Here is a 24,809-nt window from a genome sequence, read left to right as displayed (position 1 = left end):
ACCTACGTGAGTGCACGCAGTGTGATATACCACTCCGTGCACACCTGTTAACTGTACCTGTTTGACTGCACATTGTATTAGTCAAGTCAGTGCATACCTTTCACTTCATCCCCCCGATATGGACACAACAGACAAAACAGGCAGAGGTAGAGGCAGACCCAGAGGAAGGCCACCCGGCAGGTCTGTGCAAGGTCGTGTTGATGTGATTTTGTGTGGCCCTGGCCCAAAGTACAGTGCTCAGAAGAAGGCATGTCCCATCAACTCCAAAGATTGTCAGGACGTGGTTGACTATTTAACACAGAACACCTCATCTTCCGCAGCCACCAGCACTACTACAAGAACCACATCTGTTGCATTTGACACTTCGCAGGAGTTAATTGGTGGGGAATTAACTGATTCACAGCCATTATTGTTACAACCAAATGAAGGCGCTAAGCAAGTTACACCACCTCATATGTCTGAGTTAGGCGGCAACACTGTGGACGTAATGTGTGACGTACCTGCTGTTGGTGCAGTTTTGGAGGTGTCTGAGGCAAGCGAAGATGTGCAGGATGATTATGATGATTATGATGATAAGGATCCCACATGGGTTCCTAATAGACAAGATGACCAAGGGGACAGTTCAGAGGGGGAGTCAGAGAGGAGTAGAAGGAGATGAGTTCCTGAAAGAAGCAGGGGGAGCTCATTGTCAGAAACAGCTGGTGGCAGTGTCCGGCGCCATGTATCGCCACCTATGTACAGCCAGCCAACATGCTCTTCAACATCAGCTGCTGATGCCACCATAGTGCCATCACCCCAGTGGGGCTCAGCGGTTTAGACATTTTTTTAATGTATCTGCCTCAGATTAGAGCAATGCCATCTGTTCTCTCTGCCTCCAAAAATTGAGCCGTGGAAAGGTCAACTTGTGACACCTCCACGGCTTGCAGGCAGGCCTCCTGCCACCTCCTCTCCTCCTGCTACATCCTCTTCGTTGTCGTCGTCCTCCTCCTCCTTGGCTGAGTGGCACTTCAACTCTACTGGTGCTGCGATCTCGCCTCCAGCTACACATCCCCATCTCCCCAGGGCTTATGCTGCATGCCAGGTACGATGGTGTCACACAATCTTAGACATGTCTTGCCTCAAAGCGGAGAGTCACATTGGACCAGCTCTCCTGGCTGCTCTTAACAAACAGGTGGATCAGTGGCTTACCCCCCACCAGCTGGAGATCGGCAACGTGGTGTGTGACAACGGCAGCAATATTATTTCCGCATTATATTTGAGAAAGCTGACACATGTACCCTGCATGGCACATGTGCTCATTCTAGTCATTCAAAGATTTGTGTCAAAGTACCCAGGCTTAGAGGATGTTCTGAAGCAGGCCAGGAAGTTGTGTGGGCATTTCAGGTGGTCTTACACGGCCATGGCACGCTTTGCAAACATTCAGCAGGGAGAAACAAGTTGCCGGTGAGATGCTTGATATGTGATAGTTTGACTTACTGGAATTCGACCCTGGTCATGTTCTCTCGCCTGCTAGAACAGGAGAAAGCCGTCACCCAGTACCTGTACAATTACAGTAAAAAGACACAATCTGGGGAGATGGGGATTTTCTGGCCCCCAAACTGGACACTGATGCGAAATGCATGCAGGCTCATGCGGCCGTTTGAGGAGGTGACCAACCTGGTGAGTCGCAGTGAAGGCACCATCAGTGACTTGATCCCATACGCTTACTTCCTGGAGCGTGCCGTGCGTAGAGTAGTGGATCAAGCTGTGGAGGAGTGTGAAGAGGAACAGTTACGGCAGGAACAGTTGTGGGAGCAATTTACATCAGAATCAGATGTTTCCTCAACACCTGCGGCAGCACAGAGGGGGAGGAGGAGGAAGAGTTGTGTGGGTAAGAGGAGTCAGACTCAGATGATGAGGGAGGTGTTTCTTTGGAGGAGGAGGTAGCGGCAGAAGAACAACTGCAGCAGGTGTGCAGGGGGCTTGTGCTGCTCAACGTTCCCGTGGTATTGTTCATGGCCGGGGGGAGGAGGAGGACTTACCTGATGTCACTGAGGAAGAGCAAGAGGAGATGGATAGTACATCTGCATCCAACTTTGTGCAGATGTCATCCTTCATGCTGCCCAGTCTGTTGAGGGACCCCCGTATAAAAAAACTCAAGGGGAATGAGCTGTCAACTATGCTTTACAATGCGTTTAAGGGTGATGTCACAGCACAACGCAATAAAGGTACCACTGCCAGTAATCATTCTCCCATGTCCACGCAGGCAAGGACAGGATGCTCCAGCAATCTCATGGTGATGTCGGAAATGCAGACATTCTTTAGTCCAACGCCTTGCCTTAGCGCTTCCGGATCCACCCTCCACCAACACTTGGACCGGCAGGTAGCTGACTACCTGGCCTTAAGTGTGGATGTAGACACTGTGAGCAGCAATGAACCCTTGGACTTCTGGGTGCACAGGCTTGACCTGTGGCCAGAGCTGTCCCAATTTGCTATCCAACTGCCTTGCCCTGCCTCAAGCGTCCTGTCAGAAAGGACCTTCAGCCCAGCTGGAGGCATTGTCACTGAGAAGAGAAGTCGCCTCAGTCACAAAAGTGTTCAGCACCTCACCTTTATCAAAATTAATGAGGCATGGATCCCGGAGGGCTACTGCCTGCCCGAAGACTAAGTCAGTCCCCACACCCAGCATCTCTGCCTGCACGCCGTGTGACTGGCTGCCTGCCCCAACACTAAGTCACTCCCCACACAGCATCTCTGCCTGCAGGCTGCTTGCCTTCTCCGCCACCACCAACAGGGTCCAGGACTCCAGACAGATTCCTGAATTTTTACTATTTTTTCTGGTGCGTGTACATGCCTGCCTAATTTTTCTGGCTGCACTGCAGCTGCAAAAACAAAACAAAAGGCATGTACATGGGCCTATTCCAGTTCGTGATCATTACCTTGCCGCGGTGAAGGGGCTTGCGTATCACAATGAAGCAATGACCGCCGGCTATATGAGTGTCTCGGGGGTGGCACACCAAAGATAATAAGGTCGTTGCTTCATTGTGGACAGACCAAATTTGGTCAGCTGGACAGTCACTGTTGTTCTATCATTGAACTACCACAGCCCGGCGACCATATGGGCTTGAAAACTGCCATGGCCTGCACTTTGGCCATGGTGCGCACCAGTCCAGCACGGCCGTCACTACGCAAACAGCTGTTTGTGGTGCGTTACACAGTGAGTTTGGTGTGTCAGTGTGAAGCAGTACTCTAATTACACTCCCTGATTGACGTATACACATGCAAGATGTTTTAAAGCACTTTAGGCCTGCAATTTAGCATTCAATGTGATTTCTGCCCTTAAAACGCTGCTTTGCGTCTAATCCAGATTTTTCCCGTGGACTTTTGGCGTGTATCCCACTCCACCATGCCCCCCTCCAGGTGTTAGACCCCTTGAAACATCTTTTCCATCACTTTTGTGGCCAGCATACATTTTTCTAGTTTTCCAAGTTCGCCTCCCCATTGAAGTCTATTGCGGTTTGCGAAAGTTCGCGTGAACCGAACTTTCGCTGGAGATTCGCGAACTGAAAATCAGAGGTTCGGGCCATCTCTATTTTGTCTTGCTAACAAGAGTACTATATATACATAATCTCCTAGTTTATAAATGATTGACAAATGAACAAACCGCCATTATGAATGCTGCTTTCAGTTCTAGAGCAGCCTGGGATATTGTTGGAAGTGAGAGCAGGATGATACTTGGGGTTTTGTAATCTATGTTTGTCCTCCCTCTGCCGGTAAGCTTGATCACTTCAGTGTGTCATTTTGCAGATTCCTCGTGGACACTGTACATTTGTGTGCTCTATCACCGTCTACTCTGCATCCGTAGTCGCAGGCACTGTATATTCTAACAGCATTTTGGAATGCACATTGCACTTTGCATTGAACATTTTTAATGGGCTTGCATTGATTGTTTCTTCTGCCACTAATAACTTATTGCTCAGTTCCTACCTTATTAGAACTTGGAGTGTTCAGTCAATCTATTTATTTTGATTTTCAATGCTCTATAGTTTGAATTCTATTTGGTTCAGTCTTTAACACTACTATTTGTGATTTAGTGACAGTTTACTTATTCATTTATTTGCTGCATGAGGGAATGATTTATTATTTTTTTTATATGAATGTTTTGGGTACTATCATTGGATTGAGCCTGGAGCCTTGTTCATCATTATTACCAACGTTATTTAATGATGGATTATGACACCTTCAACCACATATCCGTTCTGATGTTTTTATTTGTGTTTTTAAAATATTGGAGGCACAGCGGGAAACTTAAGGCACAGGAGGACAGACATAAACTACAGAGGGTCATCAGGTCAGCGGAGAGGATCATCGGGAGACCCCTCCCCTCACTTGACCTACTATACAACACCAGACTGCACTCAAGAGCGATTAGGATTGCCATGGATCCCTCTCACCCAGGCCACCGCTATTTTTAGACTGCTCCCACTAGGCTGGAGGTTTCGGGCCATCGCCACCTGGACCGCCAGACACAGGAACTCTTTCCCTTGGCTGCGGTCCTCCTGAACTCACTCGGCACACTTCCCCCTACCAGAGCCCACACCCCTTAGGCTGCAGCATTGGCTGTTGCCTATGGTCGGACAGTCTACAACACTTAATCTGTAACATTGACTTTGCATGATGTATATTGCATATTGTTTTTGTTTTCTTCATTTTGTGAATGTCGTAACTTGCATGTTGTGTGCCCTATCTAGCTATCTTTCTATCCAACTCTTCTTATGAGCTTTTTTTTGTGCCAAATCCAATTCCAGGCAGGACCCAGTCATGCTGGGCAAAATAAACATATTCTGATTCTGAGGTGGCACAGAGGAGTTACAGGGGAGCAGTGGTGGCTTAGAAGGGTACACTGGAGGCACAGAGGAGGAACAGGGGACAGAGCCAGCACAGTGTTTTGACTTACATACAAGTTCAGGTTAAGAATGAACTTACAGTCCCTATCTGGTTTATTAACTGTGGCGTGCTCATACTAGCAAAGCAGTGGGAAAGGGTAGAGCTGGCAGACTCTGAAGATTGTAGGCAAAAAATGTGGGTGATGGTTAGATGTAGGGGAACCTATGGAGTGCAGGAGAGGTAAAGAGGCATAGAATGTGGGTGTGTAAAAGATGCAGTATACCATGCATTTAGAAAGACTGAACCAAAAGAGAGTGTGCTAAAAGGTAAGACCCTCTATTAATTGCCAGTTAGTTGAATCAATTGAAAATAAGCATTTAACAGGCATCTTTTGAAACAACAAGAAATATTGTTTTTGCAATTATTCATACTTTTTTTATTTAATAGTTTTCTTTCATAAATTGGATTTATAATTTAATTTTATCCAGTTAAGCTGAGAGTGCTGTTAATTATTGAATCTGGAGAGCCGCTGATTTAAGTGGGTCATTAAAGTTGTATATATGTTTGTAAAGATGCTTAAAATGTAATAATGCAGTATAATAAATGTAAATGAAAGATGCGCTGGACATATTGCTAATTAATATAGTGCTAGACAGGGTTTTTGTATTAGAATACAGCAACCCTTAGTGAAAATGCAGACATTGCTGAAGTCTTTACTAAAAGCATATTCTTAGTTTTGAGCTTTTACGCAATACTGTGTGTTAAGTCTACATAGTGACATTCTACATAGACACATTATATAAATAATGGGGCCTCTCGTGTCAGAGCAGACAGCGATGACATCACCATCTCCAGCTCTCAAGATGTCTGCTGCATGTGGTTGTAAATTTTACTGGTAGTTCCAGTATAACAAATGAGATAGGAACTGTGGGTTTGTTTTTAACCTGAATCAATATGTAAGTCAGAACACTGTTCCTCCACTGTGCCCCAACTGTGCCTTCAGTGTCTCCATCTGTGCCACCACTGTGCCCTGCACCTCCAGTGTCCCCTTCTATTTCTCTGTGCCTTCAGTTTTCCCTTCTGTGCAACCTCTGTCACCCTGTGCCTCCTCTATGCCTCATTTAGTACCCCTGTGCCTTTAGTATCCCCATCTGTGCCATCTCTGCCCCAACTGTGTCCCTTTGTGTCCTTCTGTCCCCCTGTGCCTCTGCCTGTCTTCAGATGTTGCACAGAGGCCTGTTGCCCTCTGTGCAACATCTGTTCCCCTGTGCCACCTTTTGTCCTCCTGTCCCACCTTCTGTCCCCCTGCACCACCTTTAATCCTCCTGTACCTCTTGCTGTTCTCCTCTGTGCCTCCTTTAGTCCCCCTGTGCCACCTTTAGTCTCCCTGTACCTCCTTCCCTGGTAGTTTTAGTGGCTACCCTCCTTTGCTTCCCAAAGCTCTAACTATAGTGCAGTAGTGCAGAGTATGGGCGCAGCTGGAGGTTGCACCTTTTCACCTCCCCACTAGAGGCGTGCATCATCCTCTCACTGCTTATCTCTCCTTCAAGTGCTGGCATTTCCTGCATGTCATATGATTACATGCGTCTTGATAAGATGTCAGACACTAGAGGGAGAGATAAGCTATTAGAGGAGGACACAGGACATTGGACTCCAGTGGGTAGGTGAGGAAAGCACAGCTTCTAACTGTGCAAATACTCTGTACCATAGTTAAAGCTTTGGCGAGTACAGGAGGGGGATGTGTGCTGGCAGACGACATCAACATGGAGGGAATCGCTGGCTGGTCGTATCGGCTGGTCGTTTGTGTGTCGAGCGTTTGTAAGTCGGGGACTCCTTGTTTATAAACAGTATGCTTTATACAACAGGGCAATAAATAGATTTCATTAAGGGTAGTCTTATCTCCCTAGTTTCCTAAGTTATGGCAACTCATTTTTGAACATCTATTTTTCATTGCTTATAATCTGGTTTAATAAAAAATTTCGAAAACAACCTATTTAGTGTGAGAAAACGCGGAAAAGCCGCCACGAGTACTCAGAGTAAGGCGGCTGATTCCGCATTCAACATGGCAGCTGGCGCGCATGGGCCTGCATCCACTAGCCTGACGGAGCGCGGAGAAAGCACCGCATGCCCAGTGAACAAGGCGGCGGATTCCGTGTCCGACGCGGCGGTTTGCATGCATGGGCTTACCACTAGCAGTATGGCTGAACGCGGGGAAACCGCCGTATGCTCTGACAGCGGTGCGGCTGGGCCCGCGTTCAAACCAACAGATGCATTACAACACATGTCTGGTGTGGCTGGGACTGATAGTCCACACAGGTTCAGAAGGACGCGCGCGCGCGCTGAGAGGCAGAGCCTTTATGGCAGTCAGAAGGGTGTCAGCTGAACTAGCCGATCAGCTGACAATTCTATCAGTTTTCATTGGTCCAGGACTTAGGGGAGGCGCTGGAGAGCGCGTGGGTATATATACTGGGTGCTGGTCATTGCTCTGGTGTCTGGCGTTGCGATCACTACGTGGTAGCACTCAGACCTTGTCAGTATATGTGATATTATCTGTGTTATTATCTAGACCAGTTCCTAGGTGTTTATGATTAAGGACCTCACACCTCAGTCTAGGGAAAACTGTATATTATCTGTGTTATTATTTAGACCAGTTCCTAGGTGTTGATGACCAGGGACCTCACACCTCAGACTAGGAATTAGCCTTACCATCTAGTATACTCAGACCAGTTCCAGGGTGTTGATGATCAAGGAGCTCACACCCAAGACTAGGCATTGTTGATTATTTGTTATGACCTTCTGCTTTCCTGACTACTCTTCTGATCTCTGATTAGGTACTTCGCTATATCTGATACTCTGTTGCCGAACTCTGCTTGTCTTAGGATTCCGCATCTGTCTCTTGTCTCTGTCCCTGATCTGTCTGTCTGTTGCCGACCCAGCTTGCCCGACCTTGAGAGCTATCTCCTCAGTCAAGAGATAGCTCACAGACCTGTGGGTGACACCCTTCCTTGGTGTCACTCACACTCTGTCCTTCCTACTTCTAGCCTGACCCCTCCTTCGGGAGAGTTTCAGGCTTGCGGAAGGAACGTGTTACTGTGCAGTACTCCTTACTGCTGTGCACCTGCTCCTCAGGTGCAGTCCTCAAAGTATTTCTGTTGCACCAAACACTCTTATTACTCAGGTGTCCAGAGGTTAGAGATATATCTGATTATCGGTGATACTGCAGATCATCAATAATCGGGTATATATCTGTATTCTCGGTGATACTGCAGATCACCGGTAATCAGATTCTCTCTGTGTTGCACCGATCGTTACATTTAGTTCATGTTTCTCACAACTTTAGTTTGGGTAAACTTAATGGGCTTGATTCACAAAGCGGTGCTAACGCAGTTAGAGACTTTAGGCGTGATAACCATTGCACCACGCTGGTGAAAAGCCAGTTTAGGCATGATAAGTTTAGGCATGATAAGTTTAGGCGTGATAAGTTTAGATAAGTTTAGATCGCGCGCAAAGTCCCACATGCAAAGCAGCGCCATTAAACTCTATGCGAAGTGCACCAGACTTTGCTAGCGCAAAACTTTTGATCAGCTGTGCACTGCGGTGCTAACCCAGTTGGTGCTATAGTTATCACACCTAAACTTATCACACCTAAACTTATCACACCTAAACTTATCACACCTAAACTTATCACACCTAAACTTATCACGCCTAAACTGAGTTTAGGCGTGATAAAGGGCTTTTCACCAGCGTGCTAACTGTTAGCTCCGCTTTGTGAATCAAGCCCAATGTGTTTAGAATTCCTACCATCGGAGGTGGAGAAGAGCCCCTTGTCCTTGGATTGGACAAGGGCTCGGAGGGGGAGGGGAAAGCTTGGCTGCCCCTCCCCTTCCGAGACCCCCCAATCCATGGACCATGCGGGCTGGTATAGTCAGGGTGCGGAGCCCCACGCGGCCGGTGCTCCGCATTCTGGCTATCCCAGCCTGCATGGGGGACAAGGGGTTAAAGAGGTCTGGGAGGGGGGACCCCACGTCGTTTTTTTTTATATTTCCCACACTCAGAACGAAGTAAGTAAAACTCTTCCCACTTGGGGGAATCTATGAAAATAATACACTATTGTTACCTGTGCAAAAAAAAACTGACATTTTCCGCATTTAAAAGACATTTTCGCCCTTGAAACTTAAAAATCCATTTTCTCAAAAACTATAAGGTCTTTTTGGAAAAAAAATTTTTCCTCTTATTCCCACTGATCCCCTTAATATACCCTGGGAATTTGGTGTTCCTAAACTTTAAGCAGGCTTTGCTATTAACCGTTAAAGTCGGCGGGTTTTTAAATGTATACATTTTTACTTTGAAACTTTAACAGCGATTTTCTCAAAAACGATAAGGTCTTTTTGAAAAAAAAATTTTTCCTCTTATTCCTCCTGATCTCCTTAATATATTCTCCAAATTTGAGGCTCTTAGCATTTAAGGGGGCTTTGCTATTAACCCTTAAAGTCGGCGGCTTTTTTATATGATACGGAGCGTTACGGTTTAACGCGAAATTACGGTAGCGTTTAATGCGAAATTATGGCATGAACGAAACGCGAAATTACGCGTTGAAAATTACGCTTACGGTATTTTCAATTACGATTTTAATGCCAATTACGCTACCGCAATTTCGCATCGTAATCGCAAATTTCGCATGCGTAATTACAGTAATGCGAAATTACTAAAATTTCGGCTCAACTCTAACTGAGAGTGCTTTAAAGGAAATTGAAATGGCACCCTCCATATCCCTCTCACTGCAGTTTTCCTTTAATTTTTTGCAACTGATAATTTCTGAAGTATAGCATTTTTAAGCAATATGAATTGTATGTTTTCAAGGCCAGGGTTCACCCCCTGTCTTGTTTCTGTTATACTTTAGTTATTCTATCAAATGTACATGTAAAAATGTAAGTGTTCTAACAAATGAACCTGTATTGTTGGATGTTTTCATACTACACATGAACTATTTACCATATTTTTGGAACAAAAGACGCTACTGACCATTAGACACAATTGTTGACAGTCCTTTATTGACGCAGATTGACGATTGTGACAATTACAAAATCAATGGAAATACAGATGGTTCAGATGGTGTGTGTTGGGTGGCGTGAGAAGCACTTATACAGCATCAGAAGAAGTGCTGAATAGCAGGAAGCAGCTGTCAGGCTTCACATTCCATACACCACACACCGTCTGAACCACCAGTATGTCCATTCATTTTCTAATTGTCAAAATCGTGTATCTGCATCAATAAAGGGCTGTCCACACTTAGAATTTACAGTATTACAGGGATTCTGTTGCTAACCATATATAAAAAAAAATATTATATATACTTAACCTGGTGAGTTCATGGTGCAGGGGTGTCTTTTGAATCCCCCCTCCCCCCAAGCTCCTGAATGCAGTGACATGATTCATAATACTGACTTCTAAGCAAAACACATTTTAACTTTGTTGTTGAAGATTTAAAATGTAACTTTTATTGGTCATTAATACTCATATCACAAGGCTGAAACTAAAGTGACTACCTACCAGCAGGGCGGTTCTCATATCTATAGCAAGCCACCCTCAGTACTGTTGAACTGGGGAAATGAACCATTCTCTACTGCTAATTATCTACATATATTTCACATCATCCCACAAAATCCCAAAATGTTTCACCCTTTCAATGGGGGGCTTCATCAGGGGCAACAAGTGCTCAGTGCTAAGGTGATACTGCTAAATTACAAAAATGACATTATATAACATTTATTCACATAATAGATAGCCTGTTGGATCTTTCAGCAGCCAAATAAGCAGTCTGGATAGTATCCGTCTTATATAATGATAGGGTGGGCATTCCCGAAGCCAGACTTGTGCCACCCAAACTCCCAATTTTTTCATGGTCCTAATGTGTACTTGCCCCAATCTGTATAGGTTGTGGAACACTTTAGCATTTGCAGCCCAAAAAAACCTCTTTCTTCCATCACATAAAACACTATCATTGATGTCACAATTGGGTCTGTTGGGTTGAGTTGGGTCTGTGATTACCATCTACTGGTGGCCAATATATGATAAACACTGCCATTCTCAGGGCCAATCATAGAGGAGCCCTTAGTATATACTACGAGTGGCTGTGATACCTCTGTTGGCGGGCCATAGATGGGCTGCCTCAGTCAATCCGCAGTCACTAAGGGGTCGTTAGCCAATCAGGTAGGAAACGTTGCCGCCAGATTCACCAATCCACAGTCTGCTGCTCTATGTTGTTAATGGTGCCAATGTCCTTGCGGGTAGTACAACTGCATCATCATTATGGTCAATCGCTGCACTAGCAGTGATCTATCAGATGCCAGTAGGTATCATTTCTCCATTGTAAACATGGAAGCAGCAGACCGCTGCAGTGTATGAATGATAGTGAGTGCTTTTATATTTACTTTCTCTGCATATATTAATGGAGCTCCCGGTTATAAAATTATAGGTAAAGAGTATAATTTACAAGGGCACAATCTGTGCCGCCACATTTGGACCATAAGACACATCAAGATTGCCCCGCTCTTTTTGAGAGAAAAAAGTGTGTCTTGCGCTCTGAAGAAATATAGTATGTATTTTGCTGCTTACGTCACTGGATATTCCCATTGTCCTGTGCGTGAATTATTTATGTAGCTATTTTTCCTCCTTGGGCTCTATTCACAAAACTTCTCATACATGACTTGTTTATCACCTAATTAGTACAAATAACCTTCCAGCACATTTACAAGCAAAATAAGCACTCAAAGCAAGTTGTTCCTGATTAACTTCATTTCACTATTACTTTTCTTACCTTTATTATATTATATTTTTGCTCTTTGGGAGCTTAAAAGTGAAACTTAGATAAGGGGACAACAGATGAAAACAGGTGGAAAAACTTTGTGAATCATGCCCATTGTCTGTTTTGTACTCAGCGCCACAGATGATAGTGGTACTCTCTATATAAAAAAGTATTAAAAAAGTTTTAGGTCTTGGCACTTTAAATGAAAGTGATTTTTTTTCCTTGAAAAATGGTTGTGATTTTTCTTTTTACATATATTGTCACTTCTTTCTAAGATATTATAAAGAGACAAAAATTGATGACCATGAAAGTGAATGTAGCCTGTATCACTCTAATGGGTGCTAATGCACTGGGCTTACAGTTCATGTATTCCAGAGTAAATGTTTGCTTTTTAAATGGTGTCTTTATTCACTGATGCTCACTGATAAGTGAATGAACATAAACTTTTGAACTGCTAATTTTAGATACATCCTTTATAATATATTGTGCATCTACAGGGTGATCTGGTAAGTTATTCTCTAACAAAGTACTATTTACCTGTATATAAATCAGAATGGCTGTTGATATAAATGACATTTTTAAGGTACATCCATATTTATTTTGCCCAGACATGCACCACATTTAGCACATACTTAGAAGTAATGATGAACAAATTGATTAAACAACAATGATGAACACATTGATTAACATGTAGGTGAGATGCATATGTGTTTGATTTGGCTAAATATATACATGGAGACATAGCTGCTGAGAGCCATGAAGTACAATTGCCTGCACTCCTGAACTGCATGATTATCTGCAGACAAGACACATCCACATGCAAATGTTCAGCTGCATAAAGGATGCATTGATTCTCCTGATTTTGATCATTACTATTTATAAGTAATAAGCCTAAATTGTTAACTCCATTTTTGTGGAAAAAGAAAATAAAAAAATCTCTCCATGACAACTGCATTACAAGGACTTTTAATTTTTGTAGATGTTTCACGACAGGAAGTCTGAGTGAGCACATGAAATGGTAATGTGAGTGTCTGGCTGTGCACAGGAACAGTTTTGTTTGCAACAGAAATATGAGTTATGTGAAGAGAAAGTGTAAGAGGCACAATGTCCTTCAAACACACCTTTATTTCTACTGAGGGGAAGATACAGTGGTTAGGACACTGTGTATGCATTTATTTGAAAATGGCACCTGGAAAAGGGGCCGCAGATGTAACCAAGAAACATAATTTCGGTTATAAAATGGTGCCCTGTATAGCCAAGAAAAGTGCTTTTGGTTATATAAGGGCACTGGATATAGTAGAAAAAAATGATAGGGTGCTGGATATAGCCAAGTTATTTCTGTCATAAAAGGGCACTGAATATAACCAAGATAAGTGATTCTGGTTCTAAAAGAGTGCTGAATATAGCCAAGAAAAATGATTTTGACTATAAAAGGGCACCAGACATAGCTTAAAAAGTAATTAGTATGACTTAACTATTCCCTACTCTCACACAGAACTTTCCCCGGTGGTGCCTAACCCTAAGACCTCCCTGTTGGTGCCTTACCCTAAGACCCACCCTGGTGGTGCCTAACCGTAAGTCCCTCCTGGTGGTGTCTAACCCCCCTTGGTGGTGCCTAACCCTAAGAACCCCCCCTTGGTGGTGCCTAACACCATCAACCCCCCTAGTGGTGCCTAACCCTAACCCCCTGGTGGTGCCTAACCTTACCGCCCCTGGAGGTGCCTAACTTTAACCCTCCTCCATGGTGGTGCCTAATGTTAGCCACTTTTTATATCAAACATATATGTTATTTTGACCAAATTAACGGATATAACCTAATTTAGGCACCCGCCAATTTAACTGATTTGTAGACGCGCTTGTTATAGCCACATTTCATGTCAAACATATATATGTTATTTTGAACTGATATAACAGAATTTATTATAGCGTAGCCACCTTTCCATTAACGATTAAGTGGAATACAGTACAATATATTTCCAAACTCTGCTTTCCAGTGATTAAATCTGAGAAACTCTCACATGTAGTTTGCTCGAAGAAACTGCTAAAAAGTGATGATCGTAATCTGCTAATTACGATTACGTGAAATTTTGCGTATATTTTTGCAGTTATAGCCATACATAATTACGATTTGGAAATTCAATTGATTTCGTGAAATCCATTTATAATGTTGTGTAATTTTCATGTAATTTCGTGCTCTAGCGGTCAAAAGAAAAGCCCCCATACATGTGATCATCACCAAAATCGCTACTTATATTAAGAGGAATAGTTGGAACAAGTCAAAACAGTGTTTTTTCAAAATTTTTTTTAGAGAAAATCGATTTTAAAAATTCAAAGGAAAAACAAGTGTTTAAACTCATGACAGTTTAACTTCCCTGGCGGTTCATTGCTTTCTGGATTTATGGGTCTAAAAGTGGTACATTTTTTTCAAGAATTTTAGACCTCCAATTCTTAAGTCAAAACTCACCAAAATATGTCAGAATAAAGGTCTTGTAGACTTCCCACGTATAATAAAATACTAGAACACAAAATTGTTGAAATAATTTCTGAATAAACTTAAAAATAGTGAAACTATACCAATAAGGCACCAGACTATACAGTATGTACATATATACCTAATACACCTCCCGCGTGTGGTATATTTTAAAACAGGGAATGACACAAATGACTTTTTTCCTTTTGCTATCAGTCTTAGGCAGCAGGCAGAGCGTAATCAAAATCCAGGCAGAGGTCGGTGCAGATGGCAGGTAGAGAGTAGTCAAAAGCCAGGCAGAGGTCGGTGCAGGCATCAGGCAGAGAGTAGTCAAAATCCAGGCAGAGGTTGGTACAGGCGGCAGGCAGAGAGTAGTCAAAATTAAGGCAGAGGTTGGTGCAGGCAGGAGGCAGATAGTAGTCAAAATCTAGGCAGAGGTCGGTGCAGATGGCAGGCAGCGAGTAGTCAAAATCCAGGCAGAGATCGGTGCAGGTGGCAGGCAGAGAGTAGTCAAAATCCAGGCAAAAATCAGTAACAGTAAGGGCCTGTTCATACTTGCTGCGTTTGTAGAACGCGTATAAATTTAAAGAAACGCAAGTTGAAAAACGCATGCGTTTTTCTTGCGTTTGAATGCGTTTTCTATTGCGTTTTGCACAAACACGTGACCCAGGGGGAAAAAAAGAATCATGGGAACCGCAGAGGAAAACGGACGCTAAAAACGCAATAGTACGCGTTTTTGATACGCGTCCATAGACTTTCATTGCGTCCGTTTCTATGCGTATCGCACAGAACTGCGTGCAGCAATGCGGATGAGAAACGTATGCGTCTCATACGCATACATGTGAACTACCCCATTAAAAAGCATTACGAGCCGTTTCTATGCGTTTTTGGTACCAGTACGTGTTCCCTGAAAACGGCTAGGAACGCATATAGTCTGAACAGGCCCTAAGACAGATCAGCAGAAGCACTTAGCTTAGAAGCAGTTGGGAACTAAATGGCTATATTGTTAATATCCTGTGCTTTCAAATGAGCTTATCTGCCATCTCTGGCATGGCAGTCATGTGACACAGGGGAGAGATCAAATTACAATTTGGGATTAGAGACAAATGAGAAGGAATTAGGCAGGCTTAACTCTCTACATACATACAGAGTGCATTTCTCTATGTTTACCATTTGTCCTGTGCAAGAAATCAGATCCAGATGGAGGATTAGACAGGCTAAACGCTCTACATACACACAGGCTGCATTTCTCTGTTTACCATCTGTCCTGTGCAAGAAATCGGGTCCAGATGGGGGATTAGACATGCTAAACTCTTTATATACGTACAGGCTGCATGTCATACTTACCGCCATTTAGCGTGTCTTCCAAGTCGTAAGGACACGCGCTGGCAATGTCATGCTCTTTTGTTGTTGTTCCCGGCGTGTGCTGCCACATGCCGTACTTCCGTACGTATGCACACAGACTTTGATAGTGGGCCTCCATAATGGTTTTCCGTGTTCACACGTACTTCGGTTTGCGTCTGCACGATTCGCATCTGCGGTGGTTGGTTTGCGGAAGTCCGTGTCTGGGCATGCGCAAATTACGAAAATTGCCGGCAAAGGTCCTACAGACTATATAAGCCAGTGTTCTCCAGGTGGCCATTGCTGTTAGTTTAAGAGTGAACAGAGGCGCCAGCAGGATAAAAGGTTCTAAAAGGCTTAAAATCCCTCAGGAGGTGGTGGTGGACTGGCCTTCCCGAAGCAGACAAGATACCGTCAGTTTTATGACAACAGGTTTCTTAATATACTCCAAAACAAACTTTTAAATACATTTTTAATAAACCTGTTGTCATAAAACTGACGGTATCTTGTCTGCTTCGGGAAGGCGAGTCCACCACCACCTCCTGAGGGATTTTAAGCCTTTTAGAACCTTTTATCCTGCTGGCGCCTCTGTTCACTCTTACATTATCAATATCCACCTCTGGTGGAGGGGTGTTGCCCCTTATTTCCTTATCTACAGAGAGCAACTTTTAATCCTGAGTGAGGACAGGTCTAATCTCCTCACCTGCCTATACAGTGGTTACCTAGGAGGTAACCCACGTTTATGAGTATATACATTATATACTTTTCATTTCCAACCCTTTGTTTTGCATACTACACTATATTGGGCTCTCGGTATTTCTTTTGTCTTTATCATTGCTGTTAGTTTGCTTCAGCTTGGTTAGCCTGTAGCCTCGTGTTCCGGCCCGCCTTTGTTCCGATTGACTCCTGTGTTTGACCTCAGCTTGTTATTGGACTTCTTTCTCTGACTCTCTTCTGTGTTTGGCCCCAGCTTGTTTATTGAACTACAATTGTCTTCAGCCTCCCCTGACCCCTGACTCATCTTAATGTTCACGATTGTCTTCAGTCTGCCCCGACCTCTGGCCCATCTCAACGTTCTCGATTGTACTCAGCCTGCCCTGACCCATTACCTGTTCACTACGTCTCCTGTCTGATCCTTCGGTGCATCGCTTACGGTTTGCTGATCTCTACATTGCAGTGTTCCCTGTTCTCCAACCCTCTGTTAGGGTGACCTGGGTGTGCAGCCTGGTGGGCACTAGGCAGCAAAGTCCATCGACCATTGTGTGACGCTCTGGGGAGACCCATGGTCACTTAGACTCTGCACCCTGGGTATCCCTCACTTCAGTGGGAAGGTCAACAGTACACTTGAAGTCTTAACACTGCATTCCTCTGTTTTTCTTTTATCCTGTGCAAGAGTTCACTCCCCCGATGACTTCACGCCACTCGCATACCACTGTACCGCCACTGATTGGCCACCGGGATCCAGGAAAACAGAGAGGAGATGTGGATCCCGGTGGCCGGCAATGGATGGCACTGATTTGCGCGCAAGATCCAGGTAAGCTGCAGCAGCAGGGATTTTAGCTAGCCCGAGTGTAGCTCAGGCTTACCACTCCCAAAATCCAGCCGTGGAGGTTAAAAAACAATTTTCCTTTGCCTTTTTAAAAATGTTTTTTTTTTCAAAAACTTCAAGGTCATTTTTAATATTTTTTTAACTTGTTCCCACTATACCCCTCAACATAGGTAGAAATTGTTGTGTTGTAATGCACAAATTACACAAAATTGTGAAATTACGGTTTCTGATTTTGGTTACAAACAAAATAATTATGATTTTGCATTGGAATTGCAAATTTTGATGCGTAATTACGATTATGCAAAATTTGTGATCATTACTACTGGATAGGTGCTGATGGGGGACATGTGATCAGTCAGAACAGTAAACCTTAACAAACCATACTAGTTCTCTCTAAAATTCAGATAATGTAGCAGAGTACTATCTTACTATCTGTATGGTGTTCCTCTTTAGCCTCACCACAATAAATTCTATGTCAAAAATCTGCAAAAATAAACAGAAAAAAAAATTGTAGCAGCCAGCTTTAACCTCCCTGGCGGTAACCTCGGTAAGGGCTCTTTTCCACTAGCAATCGCTAGAGTTCGTGCTAAACGCTAGCAATTGCGATTCAGCAAAAGTACAACATTTTGCGCTGATTTCCCGACGTTTGCGATTTTACTATGCTATGCACTGCATAGCAAAATCGCGTCAATAATCGCTCCACTGCGATTAAGTAAAAAAAGAATCACAGTGGAAATAGAATCAGTAGTGGAAATGACCTACCATGATGCCTATGTTAAAAAGCAAACCGTAGTGATTTGAAAATCACTAGCTGTTTGCGATTTTACGATTCAGCAATCGCAAATGCTATAGTGGAAAAGGGCCCTAAGGCTCGGGTTGGAAATCCTCAGCTCAGAGTGGTAACCCCGAGCTAGACTCATGGTGACCATCATGACGACAGCCAGCAATACCACAATAGGGTTACAGCCCCACTTGGAGTATGGAGGGAGAACTGCAGCACTGGATCCCAGGGAGGTAAGCAAGTGCAGGGGCTGCTTTAGGCTTTCTGGCAGCATGATTGTCTTGTGGTATTAGGGTCTGAAAGGGTGCAAAAAAAAATGCACCGCTTTTAGACCCTCACATCTGGAAATAATCATACTGCCAGGGAGGTTAATGTACCCTAGTTTAAAGCAAGACAAGGACATCACGACGGACCAAATGGATATGGGGTTGCTGTATGAAATAGTCATGCAAACAGGGACACTCATATTGACAGAGGTTTTAGTTGGTAGTATGGAAAGAGCCAAGAGCAGCAGGACAGTGCTATGCCAGATTACCAGATGCAAAGATGCAAAGAAAAAGGAACCAAAAATGATTTTCCAGTTTGTCCAACTGTTTTTTTCTTTATAAGAAGACTCATCCAGCAGTGTCCACAGGAAGTTTTCAGCCAGAGAAAAGCAGTGAGTAGGTCGAGGTCAGCACTAGATGCTAACTGGACTGCCAATTGAGGGTTAACAGTGACCTATTGTGTCTCTGGACAGCTTCAACATCAGTCTATTCCAAGTAGTAGAAAAGAGCATCTGGGCACCAGTAGGTTGCAACGCAAAACACTGTTTCTATTAGTCTATCCTCAGTACAAACAGATAAAATGGCAGTGTGAGCAGCCTCAAACAGGTCGCTCACACTGCCATTTTATCTGTTTAGGATGAGGATGGACTAATACAAACAGTCTTTTGCATTGCATGGTCTGCAGGAAGTTTGCAGACATAAGATGGCTATCCATCCTCCTGTTTGACATCGTATGCACTACGTGAACTTAAAGGGAACTTTGATTAAATCTAAAAACCTGTTTTTCCTGGACAGGTCTCTGCCAAATGCTCGGTCCAATGTTGCACTTTTTTACCCACTGACAACCATGCTAGCTCCCCCACTGAGACATTCTGGCCCTTATTCAATTAACTTTTCCCCCAAGTTATTTCCTAGATACAGGAAACAGGATTGAAGCCCGACCAAGGCTGCAAGGCCGAAAGCTTGCTTATTTTTATTTATTTATAGTTAGCCAATAAATGGTATCATCCTGATTTAAACCTTCCTGTTATTTCCTGGGAGATGATTTTTCATCATAAGTTAAAATAACTTAACAACTCGGCACTCTGGAACTGAAAAAGTACCAAAAAGTAGGTGAAAGAGTACTGGCAACATAATTCTGGCTATTTTTTGGTAGATTAAAGGGCATTTTATTGATTAGGTGTGAGAAGAATATCACCTAAGAGAAAACTTCGAACAAAAAGTGAATAATTAGCTTTTTGGTTTTAGCTGGTCAATATAAAACCACAACATATATGAATGTCTTTTTTTTTTAACAATAAAGTTTTTTGAATGAGAATTAGAGCATCCAGAAATTTTAGATTTTTGCATATGCTTCAGCACAAGTTTGATTCCATGTACTGTATATATAACTACACATTATGGTTTTCTAATTTTTCAAGAGGGAGTGTAACTCTTGCAATACTTTTTGATTTAGCATTCTATATATTGGGCCTGCAATCTGTACTATTGAAAATCCCTCCAATAATTAACATTAGCGTTAAGTAGAGTGATGACAATAAAAAGAGCTTTGAAGTGGGATTTGTTCGGTGTCACAGTGTGGTAGTTCTTTGTGGGTAAGAACAGCACTGCACCCAGGCACGGAGGAACCTGTCAGGGAAGAGATGGGTATTATTTATTTTCTCAGCTTTGGAAATTTAACTAGTGATTTCATTCAATAATGCACTGTTTAGATTACAGTTATGATAGCAAAAATATGGGAAAAGTAATACAATTATTCTTTTTTTCAGATGGAAACAAGAAAACGTCTTGCAAAAATCGTTTTAGTATTTGTTGGCTGTTTTGCGCTCTGCTGGCTTCCAAATCATGTGCTTTACATGTACCGTTCCTTTAACTACAATGAAATAGATCCCTCCTTAGGACATATGGTTATCACCCTGGTTGCCCGTGTTTTGAGTTTTTCCAACTCATGTGTTAACCCATTTGCTCTTTATTTACTAAGTGAGAGCTTTCGGAAACATTTTAATAGTCAACTATGCTGTCAGAAAAAGCGACGCCATGAGAGGTCAACTAGTTATCTACTCAACTCCTCTGCTGTTCGAATGACTTCCATAAAGGGCAATATTAAGAATACCGTAACCAGCACTACACTTCTCAATGGTCAAAGTCGTCAGGAGGTATCTTTGTGAACAAAACAACAAAAAACTGACTCTCATCCCATGAATAGTTGAGAATATATTGTGAAAATTGTAGATAGCAATGTTTTTGAAGACAGCTGAAGGTTCTCCATTGAAACAAAAAAAAAAAAAAAAAAAAAAAAAAGTATTGCATTTGAATATGGACTTAATTGTAAATGTTATTAAAACCATTGATGAAATGTTGCATGCTCTTAAAAGCTGATGTACTTACATCAATCATTGTTTACTTTCCATAGCAGATCAGACTGTATACAAATGTTCACACCATTGTGCAATTAATAGGAAAAAAAAGACATTAGTAACAGCAGTTATAACATTAGTTATAAGGTTATAAGCTTAATTTTTCATATTAATGGGTTGGAGTTTGTGTAGTGCTTATTGCATTCAGATGCTTTAAGTGATTATTATCAGCTTCATTATATTGTTGATACGTGGAATGAGCAACACACAATGTTTGATGTCATCATTATTTACTGCCTGCAAGTCTTGGCAATTTATTCAGGTAATTATTATTAACTGCTCAAGATTCTCTGCATTCTTCATTAATTGGAAACAGGGGTAATGAAGATGATCTGCTCAGTTTGATATATGACCCAGATTAGGCTGATTTGCATGATGAAGGAAGTTTGTGAATATTTGGTTGTACAAGCGAAAAGTTAAGAGCCATATTAACAATATGTTCATGTTCAGTGGTCTCATTTATGTAGCCAGATAGACCTGTTGGCTTCCTCTGTGCCTAGCTGGCCTGGCCAGAAATCAGGAATGAGCAACAGTGTCGTGTCACAGCTTGCTGTATGAAAACATTACAGAAGCTCATGTTTGCCGGTGTTTGGATTGTTAAGCATTAGATTTGTCAAATATGTTTACCTAAAACATGATAAGCATAAGAAAAAGGAAAGAAAAAAATAACCAGGTAAAAATTCTCCACATCTGTATTACCTTTAAATTTAAAATGTACCTGCAATAAATTATAAGGTTAACACAAGTTAGCTGGATGCATGCAATTTCATATATAACAGCCATGACCTGACAATGATATTGCCTAACACCACCTTAACTGCTACCAGTTAACTTCAAATGTGCATGGATAGCACTAGCCAAAGGAGCTAGCACTTACGCTGATTTATAAGTCTTGCAATTGAATTACTAATTGGAGACATGCCAACCATTGATCTGTTGTTTATGTTCAACAACTAAGGCCTTTCAAAAACATGTACTAGAAAGTATTGAAACCACTAGCATCATTCCATTTCACAAAGTTAGTAGCTGTTAGAGGTTTAGTTGACCACTTGCCGACCGCGCACTCATACCGCGCGTCGGCAAAGTGGCAGCTGCAGCTGCAGGCTGATTAATCAGGAAGCAGCCGCTCGCGCGAGCGGCTGCTTCCTGTCAATTCACGGCGGGGGGCTCCATGAATAGCCTGCGGGCCGCCGATCGCGGCTCGCAGGCTAAATGTAAACACAAGCGGAAATAATCCGCTTTGTTTACATTGTACGGCGCTGCTGCGCAGCAGCGCCGTAAGGCAGATCGGCGGTCCCCGGCCAATCAGCGACCGGGGATCGCCGCCATGTGACAGGGGACAGCCTGCCACTGGCTGCACAGGACGGATAGCGTCCTGTGCAGCCCCGATCACCAGGGATGAGCAGATAGGAGAGGGAGGGGGAAATTCGCCGCGGAGGGGGGCTTTGAGGTGCCCCCCCCGCAACATGCCAGACAGGAGGAGCGATCAGACCCCCCCTGCACATCATCCCCATAGGGGGGGAAAAAGGGGGGCGATCTGATCGCTCAGTGTGCCAGCTGATCTGTGCTGGGGGCTGCAGAGCCCACCCAGCACAGATCACAAAAAATAACGCTGGTCCTTAAGGGGGGGTAAAGGGTGGGTCCTCAAGTAGTTAAGCTGCACTTAATTTATATAAATAAACCCCCAACAGCCCTGGTTTGTTCACTGAGACCAAATTCCTTGTGGAGCACGCTACCTTAAATCACCTTAATCTGTTGCAAGTTCTTTAACATATTGCGTTAGCGCTCAACCTCCATGCACTCCTGAAAGTCTTCTCTAATATCCAACCTTCTCCGGGATGAACTAAACCTTTAAGAAAAACAAAGGCATACCATAGTGAAGATGGTATATAACTAACTATTCACCCTAAGTGAACCACAATGCACAATAACTGCCAACTGTATAGGTCCACCATTTGTGAGATTAGGCACTCCTCCCCCTGCCTCCCCTGCTCAACACATGCCTTCTTGCACACTTGCATGTAACAGCCACCAGGGCTCCCAGATTCTTGCTCAAGAGCAACTCAAACAAGAAGTTACCATGTGTACAATCGCTAATTTAATGAAAACATATACATAGAAGGTAGATGCCAGTACTTCAGAAAAACAAGTTAACAGCATTGTATATCACTATCTACCCAACCAAATCGGTTGTGGCATCTCACGATCTCCTCCCCGTCTCTGTCTTGGTATGTGTGACTGCTGGCTCTGAATTGCAGTTGTGCCTCTATCACTAGCAGCCCTCATTCCTCCAGTTACCCATTTACCAGTAAACAGGTGTAGATAATGTCCCCTGGACTGCCTTTGCCTTTATATCACACACAATATATCACATTTTAGCACATAGGAGTGGGCAATTTATAAAATGTGACATATGTGTATATTCAATCCAATAGAGTCCTTTATACAGGGAAATCCCTTGTAACAAAGGCAGCCCAAACTCACATGTCCTTGGTATTCCAGGATCAGGCAGTATCATGACCAATGCCCTATATCAAAGCGGAGCCAACAGTAACCACACTGTCACCATAAGTAGTCTATGGAAGAGCATTATCACATGGATAGTATGTGATGTTATGTTAAACATTTTCACTCTGTTAAAGTTTACTTAAAGGGAAACAAATATAAAATATATACTTACCAACATGACGAGTAGGCTCTTATCTCACCTCCAGGCTGCTTACTGTGTTCGGCCTCTCCTTGGTCTTGCAGCTGTAGCCCTTATCTTTTATTACTTTTGTTTTCACCTGATGTTTACTTTAATGCTCTCCTGTGCCACGTGGGAGAAAAGACAAACAATCTGAAGTTTCACTAAAGCACTTTATAACCATCATTTACTTATGTTTATCTTTTAAATTCATCAAAACACCATTCCCTCAAAGTTTTAAAAAAATGTTCATGCCCATGTTTAAAACAGTCCTTAGGAGACAAAATATTGCATTCATAGATCCAACTGCTTTCTTTATGTTAGAACAATGTACCAAATTTCCATTGTGTGCTCTTAATATATTGATATATACCTTTGAATTTAAAAAAAATAACATCACAATTATTGTTATGTAAGAAATGAAGGGCAATTTTGCCCCATTTAATGTTTTAAGGTTTGTGTGCTCTCTGTTATGGAATTAAAGCTCTTTCTTTGCACTGCCAAGACAACACAGGCTTTCCAACTGATAAACTATTCTCCTAGGAGAACAGTTTATAAAATTCCATATATTCTACTCTATGGATTTTGTTCTCACCATATATAAAAATTTCTGTATCTGATCTACATATATACGTATACCACAATGACCTCGCCTGAATACTACTTTCAGTTGGACTACCTAGAGTCCACCTGAAAACTTTTGGCCGCAGAGCCTTCTGTCATGCGGCTTCTACATTATGAAACTCCTTACCTCAGCAGATTAGGACAGCTCCATCTCTGGATGTGGTTAAATCTAGTCTGAAAACTCACCTGTTCAGTTTGGCATTTGCAGGAATATAATCTTATATTCTGTATTAATACTTCATCCTACTACCAGTTACTGAATCTTTGAGTTCTATGGAAGAAAAGCGCTATAGAAATGTTATTGTTACTTTTCAGCCACTTCAATTTTAATGACTACTAGATTAATATTCTCTCTTGGCCAATTCTTCACACAAATATTCACATTTTCTTGCCATGAGAAAAGGAGGCTTTCCTATAGTTTTGTCTATTTTGTCATCATACATCCAAATTAGCTAGTGCTTATTTAATGTTAATTTCAAGTGTGGCCAAAATGTGCCATATTTAGTTACCAATTTGGAACCTTCAGACTTATTTCCTTAACTCCCATCATTTTTAACCAATAATTTATCCCACCTGTTTTCCATACAAATTACATTTAATTTAAACCTCACAAATGTGAAAGATATTTTGTTTAGGTCAGTTTTATCTGTCTCCACAATCTACTTACTTCAGTTCAAATTCTATTTCCAGTTCCTCTTCATCCAGAAAAAAAATTGTAACATTTTCTGATTATCACCTCTTCACAATCATGTCTGTTAGGCAGAAAGAGGTGTTTGTGCTGATGCTGTGTTTTTGCCAAATTTGGCACTATGCATTATGGCCACTCATCTCCACTTTAGTCTTGCCTGTCCAGAGGACATGGTTTCAGAATTGTTGTGGTTTGTTCATTTGCGACTTTGCAAAATGTAAGCCATGATACCATGCTCATTTTACAGAAAAGAGGCTTGCTCCTGGCAACATTTCAACAATCAAGCCCTACTTCATTTTTTTGTAGTTTCTCTGAG

At 42.6% G+C, this 24,809-nt stretch overlaps 1 protein-coding gene across 1 annotated transcript in view; it reads left to right on the top strand.

The window, feature by feature from the left end:
* Positions 1 to 20,274, top strand: part of NMBR (neuromedin B receptor) — a 405,943-nt gene extending 385,669 nt beyond the window's left edge. The window contains exon 3 of the mRNA XM_068279503.1: positions 19,848 to 20,274. Coding sequence (XP_068135604.1) covers positions 19,848 to 20,246 — 399 coding nt within the window. The 3' untranslated portion in view covers positions 20,247 to 20,274. The remainder of the gene's footprint in view (positions 1 to 19,847) is intronic.
* The last annotated feature ends 4,535 nt before the right edge of the window (positions 20,275 to 24,809 follow it).

This window comes from Hyperolius riggenbachi, chromosome 4 (genome assembly GCF_040937935.1).
Source record: "Hyperolius riggenbachi isolate aHypRig1 chromosome 4, aHypRig1.pri, whole genome shotgun sequence".
Taxonomy (NCBI): Eukaryota; Metazoa; Chordata; class Amphibia; order Anura; family Hyperoliidae; genus Hyperolius; species Hyperolius riggenbachi.
This window is presented reverse-complemented; position numbering and strand designations above follow the sequence as displayed.